The sequence below is a fragment of the Lethenteron reissneri genome, chromosome 33 (assembly GCF_015708825.2).
Source record: "Lethenteron reissneri isolate LAM-NWPU_2019-01 chromosome 33, ASM1570882v1, whole genome shotgun sequence".
In the NCBI taxonomy this organism is placed as follows: Eukaryota; Metazoa; Chordata; class Hyperoartia; order Petromyzontiformes; family Petromyzontidae; genus Lethenteron; species Lethenteron reissneri.
In genome coordinates, this window is record NC_083811.1 from 1,799,182 (window position 1) to 1,818,286 (window position 19,105).

Genomic DNA, 19,105 nt, shown 5'->3' on the forward strand with positions numbered 1-19,105 from the left:
GGTGAGATCCGAACCGGTCCCGAGAGACACCATCCCCCCCCATCCCCACCCCCCCACCCCCACCCCACACCCCAACCCCACCCCAACCGCATCCCCCCCCCACACCCCCACCCCATCCCCCCACCCCCACCGCATCCCCCCCCCCGCGCCACCCCCGCCCCGCCGTGACCTACACAGCGTGGAAAACCCTTGACCCGTACTAATTATATAATGAATGGCCGTCTCGCTATTGGAGAGGCAGCGTCAAGTTAAGCTAATGACGCGGTCTTTCCTAAAACTCAGAGGCAGAGGGGACGGAGGGGAGGGGATAGCCCCCCCCCCCCTCTCTCCCCCCACCTTAGCGTGGGATTTCCCGAGCGCGGATTTAGATGCGGAGATGAATCAAAATAGAACCGATCTTGGGGGAGAGAGGTGTGAGCCCGGTGGGCGATGGTGTGGAGGGGGAGAGAGGAGGGGGGGGAGAGGAGGGGGTGGGGGAGAGGAGGGGGTGGGGGGAGAGGAGTGGGGGGTCATCTTCCGTCGCGTGGTCTACGCAGAGCCGAAGGCTTTGGAGCGACGCGTGGGGTGAGGGACGGGGAGGGGAGGGTCAGAAGAGGGACGGGGGAAGGAGGTTGAGATTCACGGGGGGGGGAGGGGGTGTGGACGAGAGCAGAGTGGAGGTGCCGACAGAGAGAGGAGGCGAGAGATGCGCCGTGCGTTCAACTTCTTTCGCGCCGTACGTAACCAAGACTCGGGAGATGTGCAGATGAAGACGGGGAGCGGATGACGAGGTGGAGAGGGTGGAGGGGGGTGGTTGTGGAGTGAATTAGGACATTTCCCCGAGCGCATGAGACCCGCACGGCGTGGTGACCCCCTACGACCCTACGGGGGGGGGCGGGGGGCGGGGGGCGGCGTCGGAGGGGTGGACCCCGACTTCGTGTGTGCCGTGTCGGCCTTCATCGGCGCTGCTCACGAACAACACTCGCCCCAACAGTCTGCTCGGGCTGTACGGGGGTGTCATTGTCTTTGTGCGCGCACGTGTGGACGCGTGTTCGTACATGCACGTGGAGTGTATTCTCACACGTGTGGGTGTGTGCGAGGGTGTCTATGTGTGGGGAGCGGTGGTGTAGCGGTTAGCGCTCCACTGCGCTACGAACCAGTGACGATTATCTGAACCGGTCCTGGGCCTCCCCTAGGTCGACTCGGCCTCAAATGAGTACCTGGTGCGGTGCGTGAACATTGCTACTAGGGAGACAAAGGCGGCCGGGCGTGATGTTGGCCACCCACCCCCTCGTGTGCCGTGCCGGCCTTTATAGGCGCTCGCTAACAGCACTTGCTCCAACAGTCTGTTAAGGCTATAAGGGGGATCTTTGTCTCTTTTTATATCTAGGTGTGTGTGTGTCTACGCGTGTGTGTGCATGTCTACGTGTGTGTGTATGTCTACGTGTGTGTGTGTGTGTGTATGTCTACGTGTGTGTGTGCATATCTACGTGTGTTTGTGTATGTCTAGGTGAGTGTGAGTGTGTATGTCTACGTGTGTTTGTGTGTCTAGGTGTGTGTGTCTACGTGTGTGTGTCTACGATTGTGTGTGTGAGTAACAGGTCCAGACGAGGAATTCTGGATCATCTGAAGTGTGCAGAAGACGGAAGTGAGGGGTGCGGGGAGGTGAGGAGGTGAGGGAGGTGAGGCAGGTGAGGTGAGGGATGCGGGGAGGTGAGGGATGGGAGGTGAGGGATGCGGGGAGGCGAGGGAGGTGAGGGAGGTGAGGGAAGTGAGGGGTGCGGGGAGGCCGTGGCGGAGAGAGACTGCCATAGTCGAGTGGGGAATCTGATGAAGTCGTGGATGATGGATGAGGTCAGCAGCAGATCGAGACAGGACGTGGTGGTGGACGTGGTGGTGGACGTGGTGGTGGACGTGGTGGTGGTGGACGTGGTGGTGGTGGACGTGGTGGTGGTGGACGTGGGGGCGATGTGCGGGTGAGGTGTTGCCGAGGGGACAGATGCTGCGGGGAAACCGAGACCCCGGCCGGGATCGATGACAGCTCCGCGGGTTTGGACACTCGCCCCGGGCAGCCTCGCGGTCGAGACTCCACGATTTTGTTGCCAAAACATGACGACTCTTGCTTGGAGGGCATTCGTCTGGAGAAAGCTACAACCAACCCCAAGATGAAATTGTGTTATTCCGCATGATGATGATGATGGCGGCAGCAGCAGAACGTGCTCCAGGAGCTCGGCGCCAATGTCGAGGTGCTGGCTGCTTGCTGCTGCTGGACACGACGAGAGGGCTTCAGCAGCAGAGCGAGAGAGTTCGTGTCGTGTCGCTGTTCCTCCTCCTGCTGCGTTGAAGGAGCCCAGTCCACAGTGGGTGGGTTTACTGTGCTGCGGTCTCTAGCTCGAGTTGCATGGCCACAGTCGCACTCATTCGATGTGTCTCGTCTCTGCGTGTGTCTCTCTCTATGTCTAGATGTCTCTGTGTATATCTCAACGAGTGAGTCGCTACTTTTCTCCATGCCTCTGTGTGTCTCTGTGAATCTCTGTGTGTCTCTGTGTGTCTCTGTGTCTGTGGGTTTGCGGTGGGAGTCCACAGTTTGGGCTGCATGGCCACAATCGCGCCGCTGTGGCTCGCGTCATTCCATTTCTATTTGCGATCTGCAGGAGTCGATGGGAATGGAGAGGTGTGTCATCACTAGGGAGACAAAGACGGCCGGGTGTGGTGATGGCCCCCCACCCGATTGTCTGCAATGCCGACCTTCATTGGTGCTCGCTAACAGCACTTGCCCCCAAAAGTCTGTTAAGGCTACACGGGGGATCTGTCTCACGCGTGTGTGTGCGCGCGTAATATGTGCGTTGTGTGTGTATACAGTAGATAAATGCACACGTGTGTGTGTGCATGTGTCCGCGTGTGTGTGTGTGCGTGTGTCTGTGTGTCCGCGTGTGTGTCGACGTGTGTGTGTCCACGTGTGTGTGTGTCCACGTGTGTGTGCGTGTGTGTGCGTGTGTCCACATGTGTGTGCGTGTGTCCACGTGTGTGTGTCCATGTGTGTCTGTGTGCGTGTGTCTGTGTGTGTCTGTGTGTGTGTGTCTGTGTGTGTCTGTGTGTGTGTGTCTGTGTGTGTGTGCGTGTGTGTGCGTGTGTGTGTATCCACGTGTGTGTCTGCGTGTGTGTGCGTGTGTGTGTGCGTGTGTCTGCGTGTGTCTGTGTGCGTGTGTCCGGGTCTGTGCGAGCGGCACCCGAGAGCATTCCTCGCGTGCCGAGCGATTGCGCAACAGGTGGCTCTGACCGACAGCAGCAGTGCACGCGCAGCGCGCGCGTACACACGCACACCCTCACACACACACACTTACATACACACTTACACACTTACACACACACACTCACACACTCTTACATACACACTTACACAGACAAAGCTCCCCCATATAGAATTTAACAAACTGTCGTGGCAAGTGCTGTTAGCGACCACCTATGAATGCCGGCACGGCACACGATCGGTCGGGTAGCCAGCACCACGCCCGGCCCCCTTTGTCTCCCCAGTGGCGATGTTTACACAGAGTGGGGGAATCCACATCGGGTTGAAGTCGGGCAGCGCGCTCACCGCAGCACGTGGACAGACACCGCACGCGCCCCTCTGGCCGTCAGCGAGCGCCTCGTAACGGCGGCGGAACGTCGCCTGGCACGTTCACGAGCCCGGCGTGCGTTCAATCAATCAAAGTGAGATCCCGTGGAATAACCTGAACATTCACACGCACACACACACACGTATATACACACACACACGCGCACGCACGTATACACACGCACACGTATAAACACGCACGCACACACGCACACGTACACACACGCACGCACACACGCACACGTACACACACGCACACACATACATACACGTATACACACGCACACACATACATACACGTATACACACGCACACACATACATACACGTATACACACGCACACACATACACGTATACACACGCACACGTATACACACGCACACACACGCACACGTATATACCCACACACGCACACGTATACACACACACACACACGCATACACACGCATACACACGCATACGTATACACGCACACGTATACACACGCACACATACACACGTATACACACCCACACCCACACAGACACGGAACCGTTGTGAAGCGGAGTGCGAAGTGTGACCGCATCACGACATTATTCACACAGACAGTGGAGGGTATTGATTTTATTTAGGTGTGTGTGTGTATGTTGTAGGTGTGTGTGTGTGTGTATGTTGTAGGTGTGTGTGTGTGTATGTTGTAGGTGTGTGTGTGTGTATGTTGTAGGTGTGTGTGTGTGTATGTTGTAGGTGTGTGTGTGTATGTTGTAGGTGTGTGTGTATGGTGTAGGTGTGTATGTGTATGTTGTAGGTGTGTGTGTATGGTGTAGGTGTGTATGTGTATGTTGTAGATGTGTGTGTGTATGTTGTAGGTGTGTGTGTATGTTGTAGGTGTGTGTGTGTATGTTGTAGGTGTGTGTGTGTATGTTGTAGGTGTGTGTGTGTATGGTGTAGGTGTGTATGTGTATGTTGTAGGTGTGTGTATGTTGTAGGTGTGTGTGTGTATGTTGTAGGTGTGTGTGTGTATGTTGTAGGTGTGTGTGTGTATGTTGTAGGTGTGTGTGTATATGTTGTAGAGGTGTGTGTATGTTGTAGGAGTGTGTATGTGTGTGTATGTTGTAGGTGTGTGTGTATGTGTTGTAGGTGTGTGTGTATGTATGTTGTAGGTGTGTGTGTATGTGTTGTTGGTCTGTGTATGTATGTTGTATGTTGAACATTGTTCGCACCAAACGCAGCCAACCGCGCTAAGCGGAGGTGCGGTGGAAGGACAACAAACTAAATATACAGAAGCAGTTCGAAATAAAGAAGTATTCAATCGAGATGATGCTTTCAAAGGTGCAGAGCTCCAGTCGCTTCCTAATATCGAAAGGAAGAGCGTTCCAGACGGTTGCAGAAGCGCATCTGAAAGCGCGCGAATTTTTGTTTCGAGAGGCAGACAGGCAGGTTACTTCTATGCGAGCCTCAGGGTCTCTATAACATTCTATGGGTGTCTAATGCCACGCAGACTCCATTTGAGTCTCTACGTGAATCTGTGGGTCTTGTACATGGTGGTTCCCGTATGTCTATGGGTCTCTTTGTTAGTCTGTGTTTCTCAATATAACATAAGTATATGGCTCTTCTATATGAATGTGGACTTTCAATGAAACCATTGCGTATGGGTCTCAATGTGACACTATGGCTCTCTATGTATATATATGCTGAACTTCTTTCGCACCGTACATGTGTCTGTGGGTGTCCATGCGAATCTATGAGTCTCTGCGGTAAATGAGTAGTGGCCGGGCCTAGACCATCATGAACTCACTCAACGCGATAACCCCCCCCGCCCCCTCCCCACCCCAGGTTTAAATCATCACGCACTTGAGGATATGTCAAGGAACACGGGATTAGAACCTCGGTTGTCACCTCAGCGTCCCTGACATGGCTATTATGGATTTCTCGTGAGACTCTGGGGAAGGGAAGGGGAGGGGGGGGTTGGGGGTCCGGAGGGGTCTGGGAGGAGGAGGAGGATGAGGGGGGGATCGCCGAGACAGGAGTGACATCAGGATTGGCATCATGAGCTCCGTGACCACCTGCAGCGAACGCTTAAGACTCCCTGCCGAGTGGTGGTGGTGATGGCGAGGGGGTGTGAAGTATGGGGGGGAGTGGGATGGACAGTGGGGGGGGGAGATCTACACCCCCCCTCCTACCACCAGACTCACCCCTCACCCACTCCCTCCCCCGCCCAAATCCTCTCCTAGCCCCCCCCCCCCGCCCCCCCCCCCCCAAGCCGACACTCCCTTAGCGGCCGTAAGATGAGACTCGGGGCATGGGGACGGTTTTAGCGAGCGGTCTGAATGACGGCCTCAAATGGCGCATTGTACTACCCGATAGGGTACGGGGAGAGCGTGGGGGAGCGTTCGCGAGAGAGAGAGTGCGCGTGAGTAGGAGATAGTTGAGTATGGAGGGGGGAGAGGGAGGAGAGAGAGAGAGGGAGATGGGGCGAAAGGGGGGGGGGGAGAGGTGGGCGAGAGAGATTTTGAGATAGTGGTAGAGTGGGAGAGAGGGAGTGAGAGGGAGTGAGAGAGAGAGTAGAAGAGATAGAGAGGAGGAGGGAGAGCTGGGGAGAGTGGGCGAGCGCGCGCGAGAGAGCGAGGACGCACGGAGAAGAGCGCATGAGAGTTTGGTGTGAAAGATACGGGGAGAGATACGGGGAGAGAGAGAGAGATAGTTGAGGAGTGGGAGCGAGAGAGAGAGAGCAGACACGTGCATCGTGCAACACACACACAGGGGTGACCTTGTTCGGCCAGAGAGCGAGAGCGACACGCGCACTCTCGCACGCGCGCGCGCGCGCACACGCATATAGATACACAGGCAAAGATCCCCCGTATAGCCTTAACCGATTGTTTGGGGGCAAGGGCCGTGAGCGAGTAGCACACCTATGGAGGTGGCAGGAAAACGCCCGCGTGGTGGACGAGGCTAACGCCACGCCCGTCCCTATTTGTCTCCCCCCCCCCCCCCACTGCCTCCCAAGACCGCACCAGGACCGGTTGAGCTAATATGTCACTCACGATAGCCGTAGCCGGGGATACAACTCGGGCCCGCTGGCTTCGCGCGCTGTGCGTTGCGACCAGCGCGCCACCGCTCCTCGTGCATGACGACGCATACACAGTATACGCACACTGCTGGATAAAGGCTTTAACCACGTGGTTGTCGGTCGTTGGGGTTGCTTGACCATACTTCACCACACTGAGATACTGTAAACCGGAAAATGATAAAGAGTCGAGGTGAAGGGAAAGAGAAAAAAAAATTGCTTTTGTAAAGTTTTATCCAGAAAACCGACGCAGCCTTAACACACTTTCGGTGCGAGTTCTATCCGCGAGCACCGATCTCAGCAGGGGTGAGCAGCAGCTCTTTAAGGGCCGATTCGTGTGGTCATCTATTAGGGACGACCCCGTCTCGCATTCACCACACCAGTGGCATTGCGCCTCTTGCAAATCTTGATTGCTAACAGCACTTGGCCCAGCAGTCACCCGTTAAGGCCACACGGGGGATCATCTTTGTCTGCGATTGTGCGTAATCCCAAATGAGTAGTTTTCGAATTTTGGCAAATGTTGTAAGGCGACGCCGCTGGCACACAATGACCTCCTCCTGCGAATTGCGTCACGGGGCGACGCATCTTTAGCGTCTGCCGTGGAGCAGACGAAGCCGAGTTTTTTGTTTCGTATTGCGGTGATAACCAGGGCGGCCGCTAGAAAATCCGAACCGTGAACCTCCGCGGCGTTGATTGGCCAAGTCAAGGCGGGCCGGTGATTGGTTCCGCTCGCTTGGGGGATTGGGGGGCTCAAGCCAACGGGGGAGGGAGGGGCGACGTGGGGGTTTCACGTCGCCCCCCCCCCCCGGGTCTCGCCGCGCTAAAACCTACACAACGATCATCAGCGACAGCGTGAGCAGCGAACCGAGCGGTCGGCTACGTCTGGGGCGGCAATTGGAAGACACCGAGAGACGTTGAGGCACGAGGCGCGTGGTCGTGTGCTTGTTTAAGTTTATCTTCTTGGTTCTTTCGGTAAAGTCACGTTTGTGAGAATTATTTTATTATGTTTTGTTTTTATAATTTTATTACTTCCCTTCTACGTGACTTTACCGAAAGAACCAAGAAGATGAATCCCTGCAGTCACGAAAGCTTTAAATCGAAATTGTTTAAGTTTGTTCAGCCAGCTTGCCAGGATTGGGATCATCTTGGCACACTTTTTACCCAGTCTCTGTGTGTGTATCTCTATGCGTCTTTATTTATCTCCTTGAGTCTGTGTATCTCTAAGAGTCTCTCTATGTCTCTATGCATCTCGGTGAGTATCTATGCATCTATATGCGTCTATCTCGAGTCTCTATATATCTCTATGAGTCTCTGTGTTAGTTTAGTTTGTAAAGTTTTGGAGCCATCTGGCCAGGATTTGGCAAAAACAGAGTTCACCTTTAACCCCTGGCAACTTGAGACTACAGACGAGGTGTTTCTCACCTAACATTGAACCTAACAATAACATATTTAAGAATCAAACAACATATATACCATCACAAAATAACAGCTACAATCTCATCAACGGTGTGTGTAAATTCTGTGCACTGTATATGTCCTGTTCGCATGCACTACAAACCCCACGTGTTTCACTCACAGAGGTGTACCAATCATCCGACGCGTGCAGCGCTGTGACCCGTCCCGTTCGTTCGATAAGACACACGGAGAGTGGTCATGAGACGAGGGATGATGCCATCGTCTTGGTGGAGGGAGGGAGGGAGGGGGGGCGGAACGTGGTGCGAGAACCTTCATCCAGAAGTAGACTGACCGCGGCTGTTGAGAGCGAGAGTTTAACCGAGACGTGATTCGCCAATCATCAGGTGCGCGCAGCGTGCAACGGAAATTCGAATTGGAACTGTGGGAGAGGAGGAGGAGGAGGTGGGGGTGGTGGTGGTGAGTCAATACGAGGAGGGCGGAGGTGGGGGTCGAGGTTGGGAACTCGGGGGGGGGGAGGGGGGTTCTGACTTTGCGACTCCACGCGCTGTGGCTGAGACGACTCCCAGGGTTGTGGAAGACGGCAGGAGGGGGGCGTGCGGTTTAGCCCAACAGACGCCCGCCCCCACCCCTTGCACCCTCCCCCCCCTACCCGCCCCCACCACTCGCCTCACCCATCGCTATTTGCCTGCTCGGCACGGAGAGACAAAGGCGGATGAATCCCGCGCAGTCCACGCGGCCTATTGTAACCACTGTGACGTGCCCACACCCCTGCCGCTCCTCACCCTCGTGGACGGTGGCGGGGGGTGTGTACGGAACCACTCCCGACCGCCTTTGTATTCCCCCTGACTGTTGACGGATAACAACACCACGCCGCCTATGTATCTATTTTATGTCGGAGACGGCCTAATGGGTGGGGGAGGCGCCACGAACAACGTCCACAGGTTCAGGTGACAGGTGCTGAACACGTGACCCGGGGAGACAGGTAGCACGTGACCGGGGAGACAGGGGGCCGCTCGCGAAATTCCACAACAATATCCACCCCCTTCACCCCAGGGACAACCCTCCCCTCAAGCCCCTCCCCTCACAGGGACCCCCCCCCACCCCTTCCTGTACGCCCCTCCCCCCTCGCAGGGACCCCCCCCCACCCCTCCCTCCAGCCCTCCCCCCGCCCCAACAGGGACTCCCACCCCAGCCCTCGACGAAAACGCATCGAGGTGCGTAGTGATGGCTACTTTCATATCCCCCCCCCCCCACTTCCAACTAGCGCGGTTGGCTCCGTACGGTACGAAAAAAGTCCGACAGACACATACACGCGGCCTGTAATCCCCCGCTGCGGAGGTCGTCGGAGGGTTGGTGGCTCACCGCTCACACAGATCTCTCGGTGAAACCCCATCCCCGTGGACTAATTACCATCTGTCTCCATCTGTACGGGGATTGAGTGTTGCCCCCTCGCGCAAAGTCTGGCTTTTCCCCAGGTGCTCTGGTTTCTTCCCCACGTGTAGAATAATACTAAACATAACTCATCAGTAATTGGCTGAAAGCATCTGAAAATAAAAATCCGATTTAACGGCAGGACCCCGGATTAGTGAGTACATTATAATAATAATGAAATACGTGGCACCGCAGCAGCTACTCGGTTAATGCCGAGTCGACCTAGGGGAGACCAAAGACCTGCTTCAGATATTCGTCACCGACTATTTCATGAGAGCGACAATCCGTATCGGGTCGCCGGCTTCGTAGCGCAGAGCGCTAACCGCTGCGCCACCGTTCTCCATGCACGCAAAGACAAAGGTCACCCGTATAGCCTTTGCACCGACTGTTGGGGCAAGGGCTGTTAGCGGCCACCTATGAAGGCACACGCACACGGTACACCCACACACAAGACACTCACTCATGCGCAAACGCGCAGACACAAAGGCAGACGCGTGGTGGCAGTCGGAGTTTCCCGTAAAAGGCGTTTTTTTTTTAAATAAACAGAGACAAAGATCCCCCGTATAGCCTTGCACACAGACTGTTGGGACAGAGGGCTGTTAGCGCGTGCATATTGATGCCGGTACAGCACACGTGTGTGGGGGAGGGGGGGGGTGAAATCTCAGACTGAGCCCATTTGTCTCCCCACTGTTTATGTGCCATGGTAGCTAAGAGATGTTAACTCCATCGCCTAGTCTACAGGAGGTCGTGGGATTGATCCCGACCCTGGCGCCTGCTGCTGTGTATTTGGAGTTTGCGTGTCTCTCTCCCCGTGGTGGCGTGGATTTTTCTCCGGGTCCTTCGGTTCTTACCTCCGCATTTAGAAACACTCGTTTAGAGTATTTGGCTGCTATAACATTTCCACACGATGAACCACTTTCAGACTTACGAATTTCGTGACTGCAGGAATTCATATTTTTGGTTCTTTCGGTAAAGTCACGTAGATAGAAAACAAAAATCTTCAGAAGAAATTATTATTCAGAGATAACCCGCTTGTGTTGCGATCGAAACGTCGTGGGTTTTTTTGCTTTTAATTTAGATTTTTGTTTTCTATCTACATGACTTTACCGAAAGAACCAAGAATATGATCAACCACTTATTTGCGCTATCATGTGTGGCCAGGTCGAATTGTCGCTTCTGAAAAAGAGCTATATAGGTGAGTGGGCCTTACCTGGTAAAATAAAATAGTTTAGTTGAATATACACTACTTCATAAAGGTAAAAATTTAAGGCTCAGTCAACCTACGGGAGGCCCAGGACTGGTTAATATATTCCCCACTGTTATTATTATCGTGAGCAGGGAGGGAACTCTGCTGGGCTGTAGCGCAACGCACTTACCCCTTGCACTATCGCTCCCCATATTTAAATAAACAGAGACAAAGTACCCACACGTACACACACACGCATTCGCGCTCACACAGGCAGACAAGCACACACGAACGCAGACACCCAGCCAAAGAAAGACAAAGATCCCCTCGTATAGCCTTCACAGACTGGTGGGGCAAGTGCTGTTAGCGAGAAACACCTATGAAGACCGACACGGCACATTATGGGGTGGGTGGCCAGCACCACGCCCGGCCGCCTTTGTCTCCCTCTTGGCCACGTTTACACAATGCACCAGCTACTCAGTTGAGTCTGAGTCGACCAGCACACGCATGCACACACACACACACACATGCACACACACACACGCACACACACACCCCCACGAACACGTGGTCGTGGGGGACAGACTCACTCATCACATCTGGAGAGCATCTGTTGGGGACCGCGTGAGTGGGCGGTCAGCTGATACCACCACCACTTCCAATGATGTTTCTACCATCACCTCCGATACCATCGCTATTGCTACTATTGTGCTCGTTTAAAGCTATTAACAACACGCTTTTATTTAAATGTTACCAAGTAAGCAGCCATGGAGCTATGTAGCTCTTTGTCAGAAGCGACTTGGCCACAAAATGATAGCTTAGCAAAGAGGCTCATTACGTGGAAATCAATCGCAGCTAAATGTGGAGGGAAAAACCCAGAAAAATCCATGAGACCACAGGAAGAGAGACAAGCAAACTCAAAATATACAGCAGGCCTCAGGGTCGCGATCGAACCCACAACCTCCTGCATACCAGGCGAGGTAGTTAACATCTCTCCACCGCAGAACCCTTACATATATACTAACACGCATACTTCGCCATGCTGGTCAGTTGCCGATTCATATCAGTAATGGCCTGAACCCGAACTCAGACGGGCCAAGTTCACTGCACAACGCTGCGAATCTGGTCATGTCCAGCGGCTGATCTGAACGCTGCTTGTCGCTGTTATTGGGCAAGTCCACACCTGTACCACACCAGCTCCCTCTCGAGCCTCTACGGTCCGGCCAAACAGAAGCTGCTTGGGCATGCAGTGGCTGGGCATGCGCGGGCTACGTGACCCAGCCAACGCAGCCTCCTCGGCTGCCAGAGGAAGTCATTAATGGGACAGTGTCCAGATCTTTTAAGGATCTGCGAGCTCCTCGGCACTGTAAATGCAGCCGGGCTAAACCGACCGGCATGGATCGCAGGCAGTGGCCCAGCTGGAATGTTTCCAAGTGACACAGGTGTTCCGGTCAGTGGGCCCACGCTCCCTAAGCGTGGAGGAGAGAGGGTGCAGCGATGGGTGAGAAGACCCGGTTTGTAAGCGAGACCTCCGTTGTCAAACCTGAGCTGCCCATAAGCACCACTGCTCAGGTACTGGGAAATGCTCCTCCACTGATAACCCAGAGTGTTAAGGCAGATGTTTTCGTTGGGGCTGATGGAATAGACACATACATATGGGAGACAAAGACAAAGATCCCCCCATATAATTATCTTCAACTGACTGTTAGGGCAAGTGCATTTAGCAAGTGAGGGCTGGCAAGGTACATGTGGGGTGGGTGGCCAACACCAGTCCCGACCACCTTAGTCTGATGATGAGGATGATGAATATATGACGATGACAATGAGGACGACAATGATGCTATGATGACTCAGTGATGATGCTGATAACGATGACCACCACCTCCTCCTCATTGGTTCCTCCCAGCAAACCCAAGTGGTGAGCTTCACGCACCCTGGCATGTGTCCGCCACATGGCACGCCAGCCCCACGTCTTGTTCGACGCGTCACCACCACCATCGCCGCCGTCACAACCACCACCACCACCACCACCAAACATCAATAACCACCGTCTTCCGCCTCTCAGCCCCCACCACCACCAGCGTCACTGTTACAGCCTCTCCCCCCACCACCACCCGCACCCCCCCCACAATCACCCTCCGTCCACACCCCCAACTCATCCAGCACCAAAAATACCCAGCCCCCCTTCCCCCCACCGCCCACCGCCAATCCACGTACTCCAGCCGGGCAGCGTGTCGGGGAATAATCGGTGGGCATGTAAGCTCCGATACATCTTAATCATCTGTAACACCTGATATGCCACAGGCAGCCTCCAATCATCCAATGCACGAAACAGGCTCAAAGACCTGCTTAGCTTCCGAGACTCGGAAGAAATCATCGCCTAAACTCCTGGCGGGTTGACGCGCGAGTCATTGTTACGAAAAGCGAATTGAAAAACTGTCTTCACGTCTCTTTAAGTAAAAACTATCTTTTTTCTTTTCCCTTGGGGGGGTCCTTCTGGAGTTATTGGGCCCGCGGAACAAATGTCCCATTTGTACCGCCCCCCCCCCCATTAACACATCCGTCCGTGTCTATCGACAGCAACAGGACGGTCCCTCATCAACACCTCAGATCCGAGGTTCGTCAAGGTTGACCCCTTGGTTTTATTTCTGGTCGGCCAGGCGAGAACTCAAGAGACCAGGACTCGAGACTCACTTGCTGAGGGTGACCCTCAGCCGCTGGAATCGCAACCGACGGCTATGACGTCAGGACAACTAAAGAACGGAAAGATGACGCAAAGGGAAATCGGCGCAAGAACAAACTCCGCGCGCGTTACGCGAGAGATACAATAACCACGAAACAATCCGTGCGCAAGCGTGATCAGTATTTTTGGGTCGAATTAAAAAGAAGTTAACTCGGAGGTATCAAAACACATTTCACGGTAAAAAAAACATCAACGTGTTGGAGAAACATCAACGGCGCGACGGCGTCATTTACTCAGATGGGCGACAACTCGGGATTTGCCATCTCAGGTGGCGCCAGTAGCCAGAGGTGGATCTAGGACCCTCCCAGGTGAGTTCGGGGGCGGGGGGGGGCAGCCGTCCCAAAATCTCCCCCCACAACCACCCCGTCGCATTCATTAATCAACAAAACGTGCCATGCATTGCCTCGGCGGAATATCAACAAAATACAAATTTGTGGGGTCTCAAGTAGCAGGGCTGGGGGGGGGCAACAACCACCCCCAATCGCCCCCCCCCCCCCCACCGATCATCCCTCCGTATACCCAGCACTGCTCCGGGCCTGTGGACCGAGATTGGCGCTCTGATGTCGTACATTGTGACGATTTTACTTACCAGGCAAGGCCCACAGTGAACTACGTAGATTTCTCTTTCAGAAGCGAACTGGCCATGACAAATGAGAGCTCGACGGAGTGGGCTTATCGTCACGTGTACATTTATAGCAGCCGAATACTCGAAACGTGTGACGTTGATTCTGAAAACCGGAGGGACCCAGAGAAAAATGCATGCGAGCACGGAGAGAGACGCAAACAACAATATATAGACATCGTCAGGGTCGTGATCGAAACAACGACCTCCTGCATACCAGGCGAGGTAGTTAACATCTCGCCGCCACCGCACACGTTCATTCTAAATGCGGAGGGGAAACATCCACGTGCCCATGGGAAGAGAGAGACCTGAAAACCCCAAATATACAAGAGGGCATCGTCAGGGTCGGGATCAAATGTGCAACCTCTTGTATACCAGGCGAGGTCGTTAACATCTTGCCACCGTGGCGTCCAGGAAAGCCGAATGGAGTCTCAAGACTGGTTTTCACAATGAGAGGGGGGGGGGGGTGGTAGGGGTGATGTTGCTGCTGCTGTGTGATTTCAATCAATTACAATCGCAGAGTTAATTTTTCCAGCATTGAGGGAGATAACATTTCGCCACGGCGGTGTACCGATGGAGGGCCGGTGGTCGGGCGGGGGAGGAGGTGGGGGCAGCGGGGGGGGGGGGGGACAGCGGGGGGGGGGGGAAGGGGAGGGACGCGCGCGGCGGCGTTCCTTACCGTACATCTTGCCCTCGTCCGACAGGATGATCTTCCTGCGCCCGCACGGCGGGTAGATGGCGAGCGCCTCCTGGAAGCTCTGCTCGATGTCGGGGGACCACACCCCCTCGGCGTCGTTGTCCAGCGGCTTGTCGTTGGGCCCCCCGCTCCCCGCGCCACCCCCACCCTCCGCTCCGCTGTCGTCCGCATCCTCGTCCTCGCTCGAGCCCCCATCCCCGGGGGGGCCCTGGGGGGCCATCCCCCCCCCGCCCAGGAGGGAGTGGGGGTGGTGGTGGGGGGGCAGGCCCCCGCCACCGGGCCCCGGCCACTGAGAGGCTATGGTGCCGTTGGGGGGGTGGGGGGCTGTGTGCCGGGGGGAGGGGGGGGAAGGGTGGCGCGGTGGTTTGGTTGGAGACGTCGGTTGTTGTTGTTGTTGTTTGTTGTTGTTGCTGCTGCTGAAGGGTGGCGTGTTTTTATTGTCGTGTTGCCCCCCGCGCCACCACCTCGTCGCCCCCCTGCCCCCTCTCGCCCGCTCTTTGTCTTCCGAGGGTTCGGAGAGATTCACTCACGGGCAGAGCTGCCCCCCCCAACCCCACACACTCCACACCACCCCCCTCACCCCCCCCCCCCAATGCTTCCTCCGCTTTCACCGTCGCACAGCGGCAGTGGCGGCAGCAGCAGCAGGCGCGGAGAGGTCGTGGCTGTGTGAGGTTACCGTGACCTCCCTCTCTCTCCCCCTCTCTCTTTATCTCGCCCTCTCTCTTTATCTCGCCTCTCTGTTCCTTCTCCCGATATTTCTCGCGTTGAGACCGAGGGGGGTCGGTTCGATCGGTTGAGAGGCGACCTGGATACACACGCACGCACACAAAGACAAAGATCCCCCGTATAGCATTAACAGGATGTCAGGGCAAGTGCCGTTAGCAAGTAGCAGCACCTATGAAGGGTGGCATGGCGCACGAGGAGGTGGGTAGTCACACCCACGCCCGGCCGCCTTTGTCTCCCCAGTAGCGATGTTTACTACCAACAGCACCGTGGTACTCATTGTGGCCGAGTCGACCTAGGGGAGGGCCCATGTTCGGTTCAGACATTCGTCACCGCTGTCTTCCAAAATACAAGAACGCAGCGACTACCAGCTCCACAGTACCTCTTTGCAAGATTACGTCATTACTGCCCTAATTAAATTACTGCCCTAATTAAATTAAAATTAAAACGTTGGACGTAAATGAAAGCATTTCCATGAGAAAGTGTATTTACACCGCGTTTAAAATTGTTTTTTGTTCTTGATTAAACTGTTGTTGAAAACATCTCTTGATGGTTGTCAAGGAAGCACCAAATCGTTGCTTTGGCTATGAAGAGGAGGGGCAAGGCACCCCCCTGCCCCCCACGCTTGTCACGCGACTGCCTGTCTCTCCGTCACCCCCCCGCTCACCCACTGCTCACCCTCGGTCTGTCTCACTCTCACTCACCCCTCACTCACCCGCCACTCACCTCTGTCTTTCTCTCGCACTCACACCTCACTCACTCGCCGCTCACCACCCCCCCCCCCCTCATACTCTCGCTCACCCACCGCTCACCTTTCTGTCTCTCTCACTCACTCACTGACCACTCACCCATATCTCTCTCTCACTCACTCCTGGCTGATCCCTCCGTAATTTACTCCCACTCACCACCTCTCTACCTCGAATGGAGAATCTGAGGAGAGTGGAAAAGGAGTGCGAAATTAAGTTGGGACATTTGTTGTGTTTTTGTTCAGATGAAATCAGCCCCCCGCCCCCGCCGAATATTCAACAACTTAGCCCGAAATAAATTGGAAATTTTTTTCACTCAAAATAACCAACACAATCACCCGAGCAGCTATTCCACTTCGCCATATTTCTCAACAACAACAAAAAAATCTATCAAATAATCAACCAAATCGTTTGGTGGAAGGTTTTTTGAACACAGAGAAACTACGGAGACAAGAAAAAAGCTCATCCCTTCCCCCTGTCTCACCCGGCTGACGCTCGCATGCAAGTGCTAGCCAGCCCTTGCTCAATCCACTGCTGGCGTTTGGTCTCCAATCTCCGATCTTCTTTGCATTCCTCGTCTGTCCGCCTCTAAGCGCAATGCCAAGGCGTCAATTTCCCCATGTTTCTTTGCACGCACTTTTTAAACAAATGTTGTTGTCGTGTTCCTTCAAAATTATCCTTCATCTTAACGGGGTCGTCGACGTGATTCCGACACACACACACACCCTCCTTGCTTCTTGCTATAATTGGCTGCCGTGGGTTAATTGACGCTGACTGCTCGAAGACGTCACGGCGAGGAGGGCCCTGCCGTCAACGTGATGGGACGGCTACTGGGCGTGCAGTTTAAATGTAAATAAAAGACAAAGGCCCCACCTCCCATCGGATAGCCTTAACAGGCTGTTGGGCCAAGTGCAGTTCGCGAGTAGCACCTATGAATGCCGACACGGCGCACGGGGGATGAGTGGCTAGCAGCACGCGCGACCGCCTTTGTCTCCCCAGTACTGAGTTTTAACACCGCACCAAATCATCATTTAAGGCCGTGTTGACCTAGGGAAGAGGCCAGGACCGCTTCAGGCATTCATCACCGATGTTGGCTTTGAGCCGGATTCCAAATCGGGTGACCGGGTTCAAACTCGGGCCACCGGGTTTACAGCACACTGCGCAAACCACAGCGACACCATTCCCCTTTAAGTAGAAGCAAAGACAAATGCATGTCTGAATGTGCACAAGTCCGAGTTGACTTGAGGGAGAAGGCCCAGGACTGGTTCAGATATTCGCCTCGTACACACAAAGACAAAAAACAAATCCCCCGTATAGCCTTAACATGCTGCCGAGGGCAAGTGCAGTTTTAGCGGGCAGCACCTACGAAGGCCGGCACGGCGCACGAGAGGGCGGTTTGGCCAGCACCACGCAAAGGCCGTCTTTGTCTCCCTCGTCCCAGTGCCGGTGTTTTCATTTAAGGCCGAGTCGACCCGTGGGAGGGCCAGCACGTAACACAGCGCACTAACCACTACATTACTACTCCTCACACGTGCATATAATGATTTTACAGCTTATATAGAACACACATGTATATGTTTCTAGATTTGAATTCTAGATTTGAAGCTTTCGTGACTGCAAGGATTCATACTCTCAGGTTTTATATGTGTTCACTTCATATATATGTGTTCGCTTACAGCACTTGCCCCACCAGTCTGTGAAGGCTATAAGGAACATTCGTTGTCTTTATATATATGTGTGTGTGTTAGTGTGGAGCGGTGGGGCAGTGGTTAGCGCACTGCACTACGAACCCTGGCCACCCGAGTTTGATTCCCGCTCACGACCAACATCAACGACTAAACAATCTCGGAGGCGCGCCGTGCCGGCCTTCGTTCGATGCTGATCGCTGACAGCACTTGCCCCATCAGTCAAGCAAAGGCTACACGGGGGATCTTTGTCTATTTTAGTCCTGTATCTCGCTGTAAAGCTTGTTTAATCACCACGCCTCCGCTGAGCATAAACTCAAGTAAATCATATACCAAAGTTCGTGACCCTTTACTTCATTAGAGGTTGCGAGGTCTCAGTGGGGGCGGGGGGGGGGGGGTACGTTGATGGGGGGGGGGGGAAGAGTTCTAAACAAGACTAAGCAGACGACGCCGTGACGAGTCGAGTTTCATGACGGCTCCATTTTCATCGATTGGCGCGAGTAACGCCGGGTTCGATTTGTAGTCGATGATGGACGCGATGGATTCACGTGACCCCTGCAGCCACTAGAAGCGCGGGTTGTTTAAAAAAAAAATAACTAAAACACATGTACGCTTGGATTAAATCGCCGGGGTTTGAATTCCTGAAGCTCGCACGACGATTGCAATTCGCTTTTTGCTTGTTCGAAAAAAGTGCCAATTATTTTAGGCTGGTGGTGGCTCGGAGAGGCCTTCATCCAGCAGTGGACTGACCGTGGCTTAACGATGATGTTGATTTTAAGTTCATTTAATCTATTCATTCACGCACGATTCGATGCACGCGTCACGAGTTGTTCTCAACATACGGTATCTGCTATAGCGACCCCCCCCCCCAAAAAAAAAATCTTGTGAAAAAGAGCTTTATAGCTCATCGGATTCCTCCAGTACGAATAAATATTCAGATTTTGAAACCAAGACAACTGGTCCCCCCCCCGGGGGCTCCAACTGCCCCCCTCAATCCGCCCCCACCCCACTCCCCGCCCCCACCAGCATATTACTAGGGGCACAATACACAGAGAAATTACATGCCCACGCCTTTTCGTGAACGTGACGTTACTCGGGCATTCGTTTTCACGCCGCGCATCCCCCGTGTGTGCTTCGTGTCGTAATTTGTCAGTGCGTGTTTGCGTTAGCAGCGCGTTCGTTTGTGTCACGTCGCGTATTATCGCGTCCTGTCGC

At 54.4% G+C, this 19,105-nt stretch overlaps 1 protein-coding gene across 7 annotated transcripts in view; it reads right to left on the reverse strand.

Annotated features, from left to right (window-relative positions):
• The window catches only part of LOC133350184 (transcriptional enhancer factor TEF-1-like), an 84,779-nt gene that overhangs the window by 45,294 nt on the left and 20,380 nt on the right, over nt 1-19,105 (reverse strand). For all 7 annotated transcript variants that reach the window (XM_061564274.1, XM_061564271.1, XM_061564273.1 and 4 more), the window contains exon 2: nt 14,719-15,541. In XM_061564274.1, coding sequence (XP_061420258.1) covers nt 14,719-14,956 — 238 coding nt within the window. In that variant the 5' untranslated portion in view covers nt 14,957-15,541. The remainder of the gene's footprint in view (nt 1-14,718; nt 15,542-19,105) is intronic.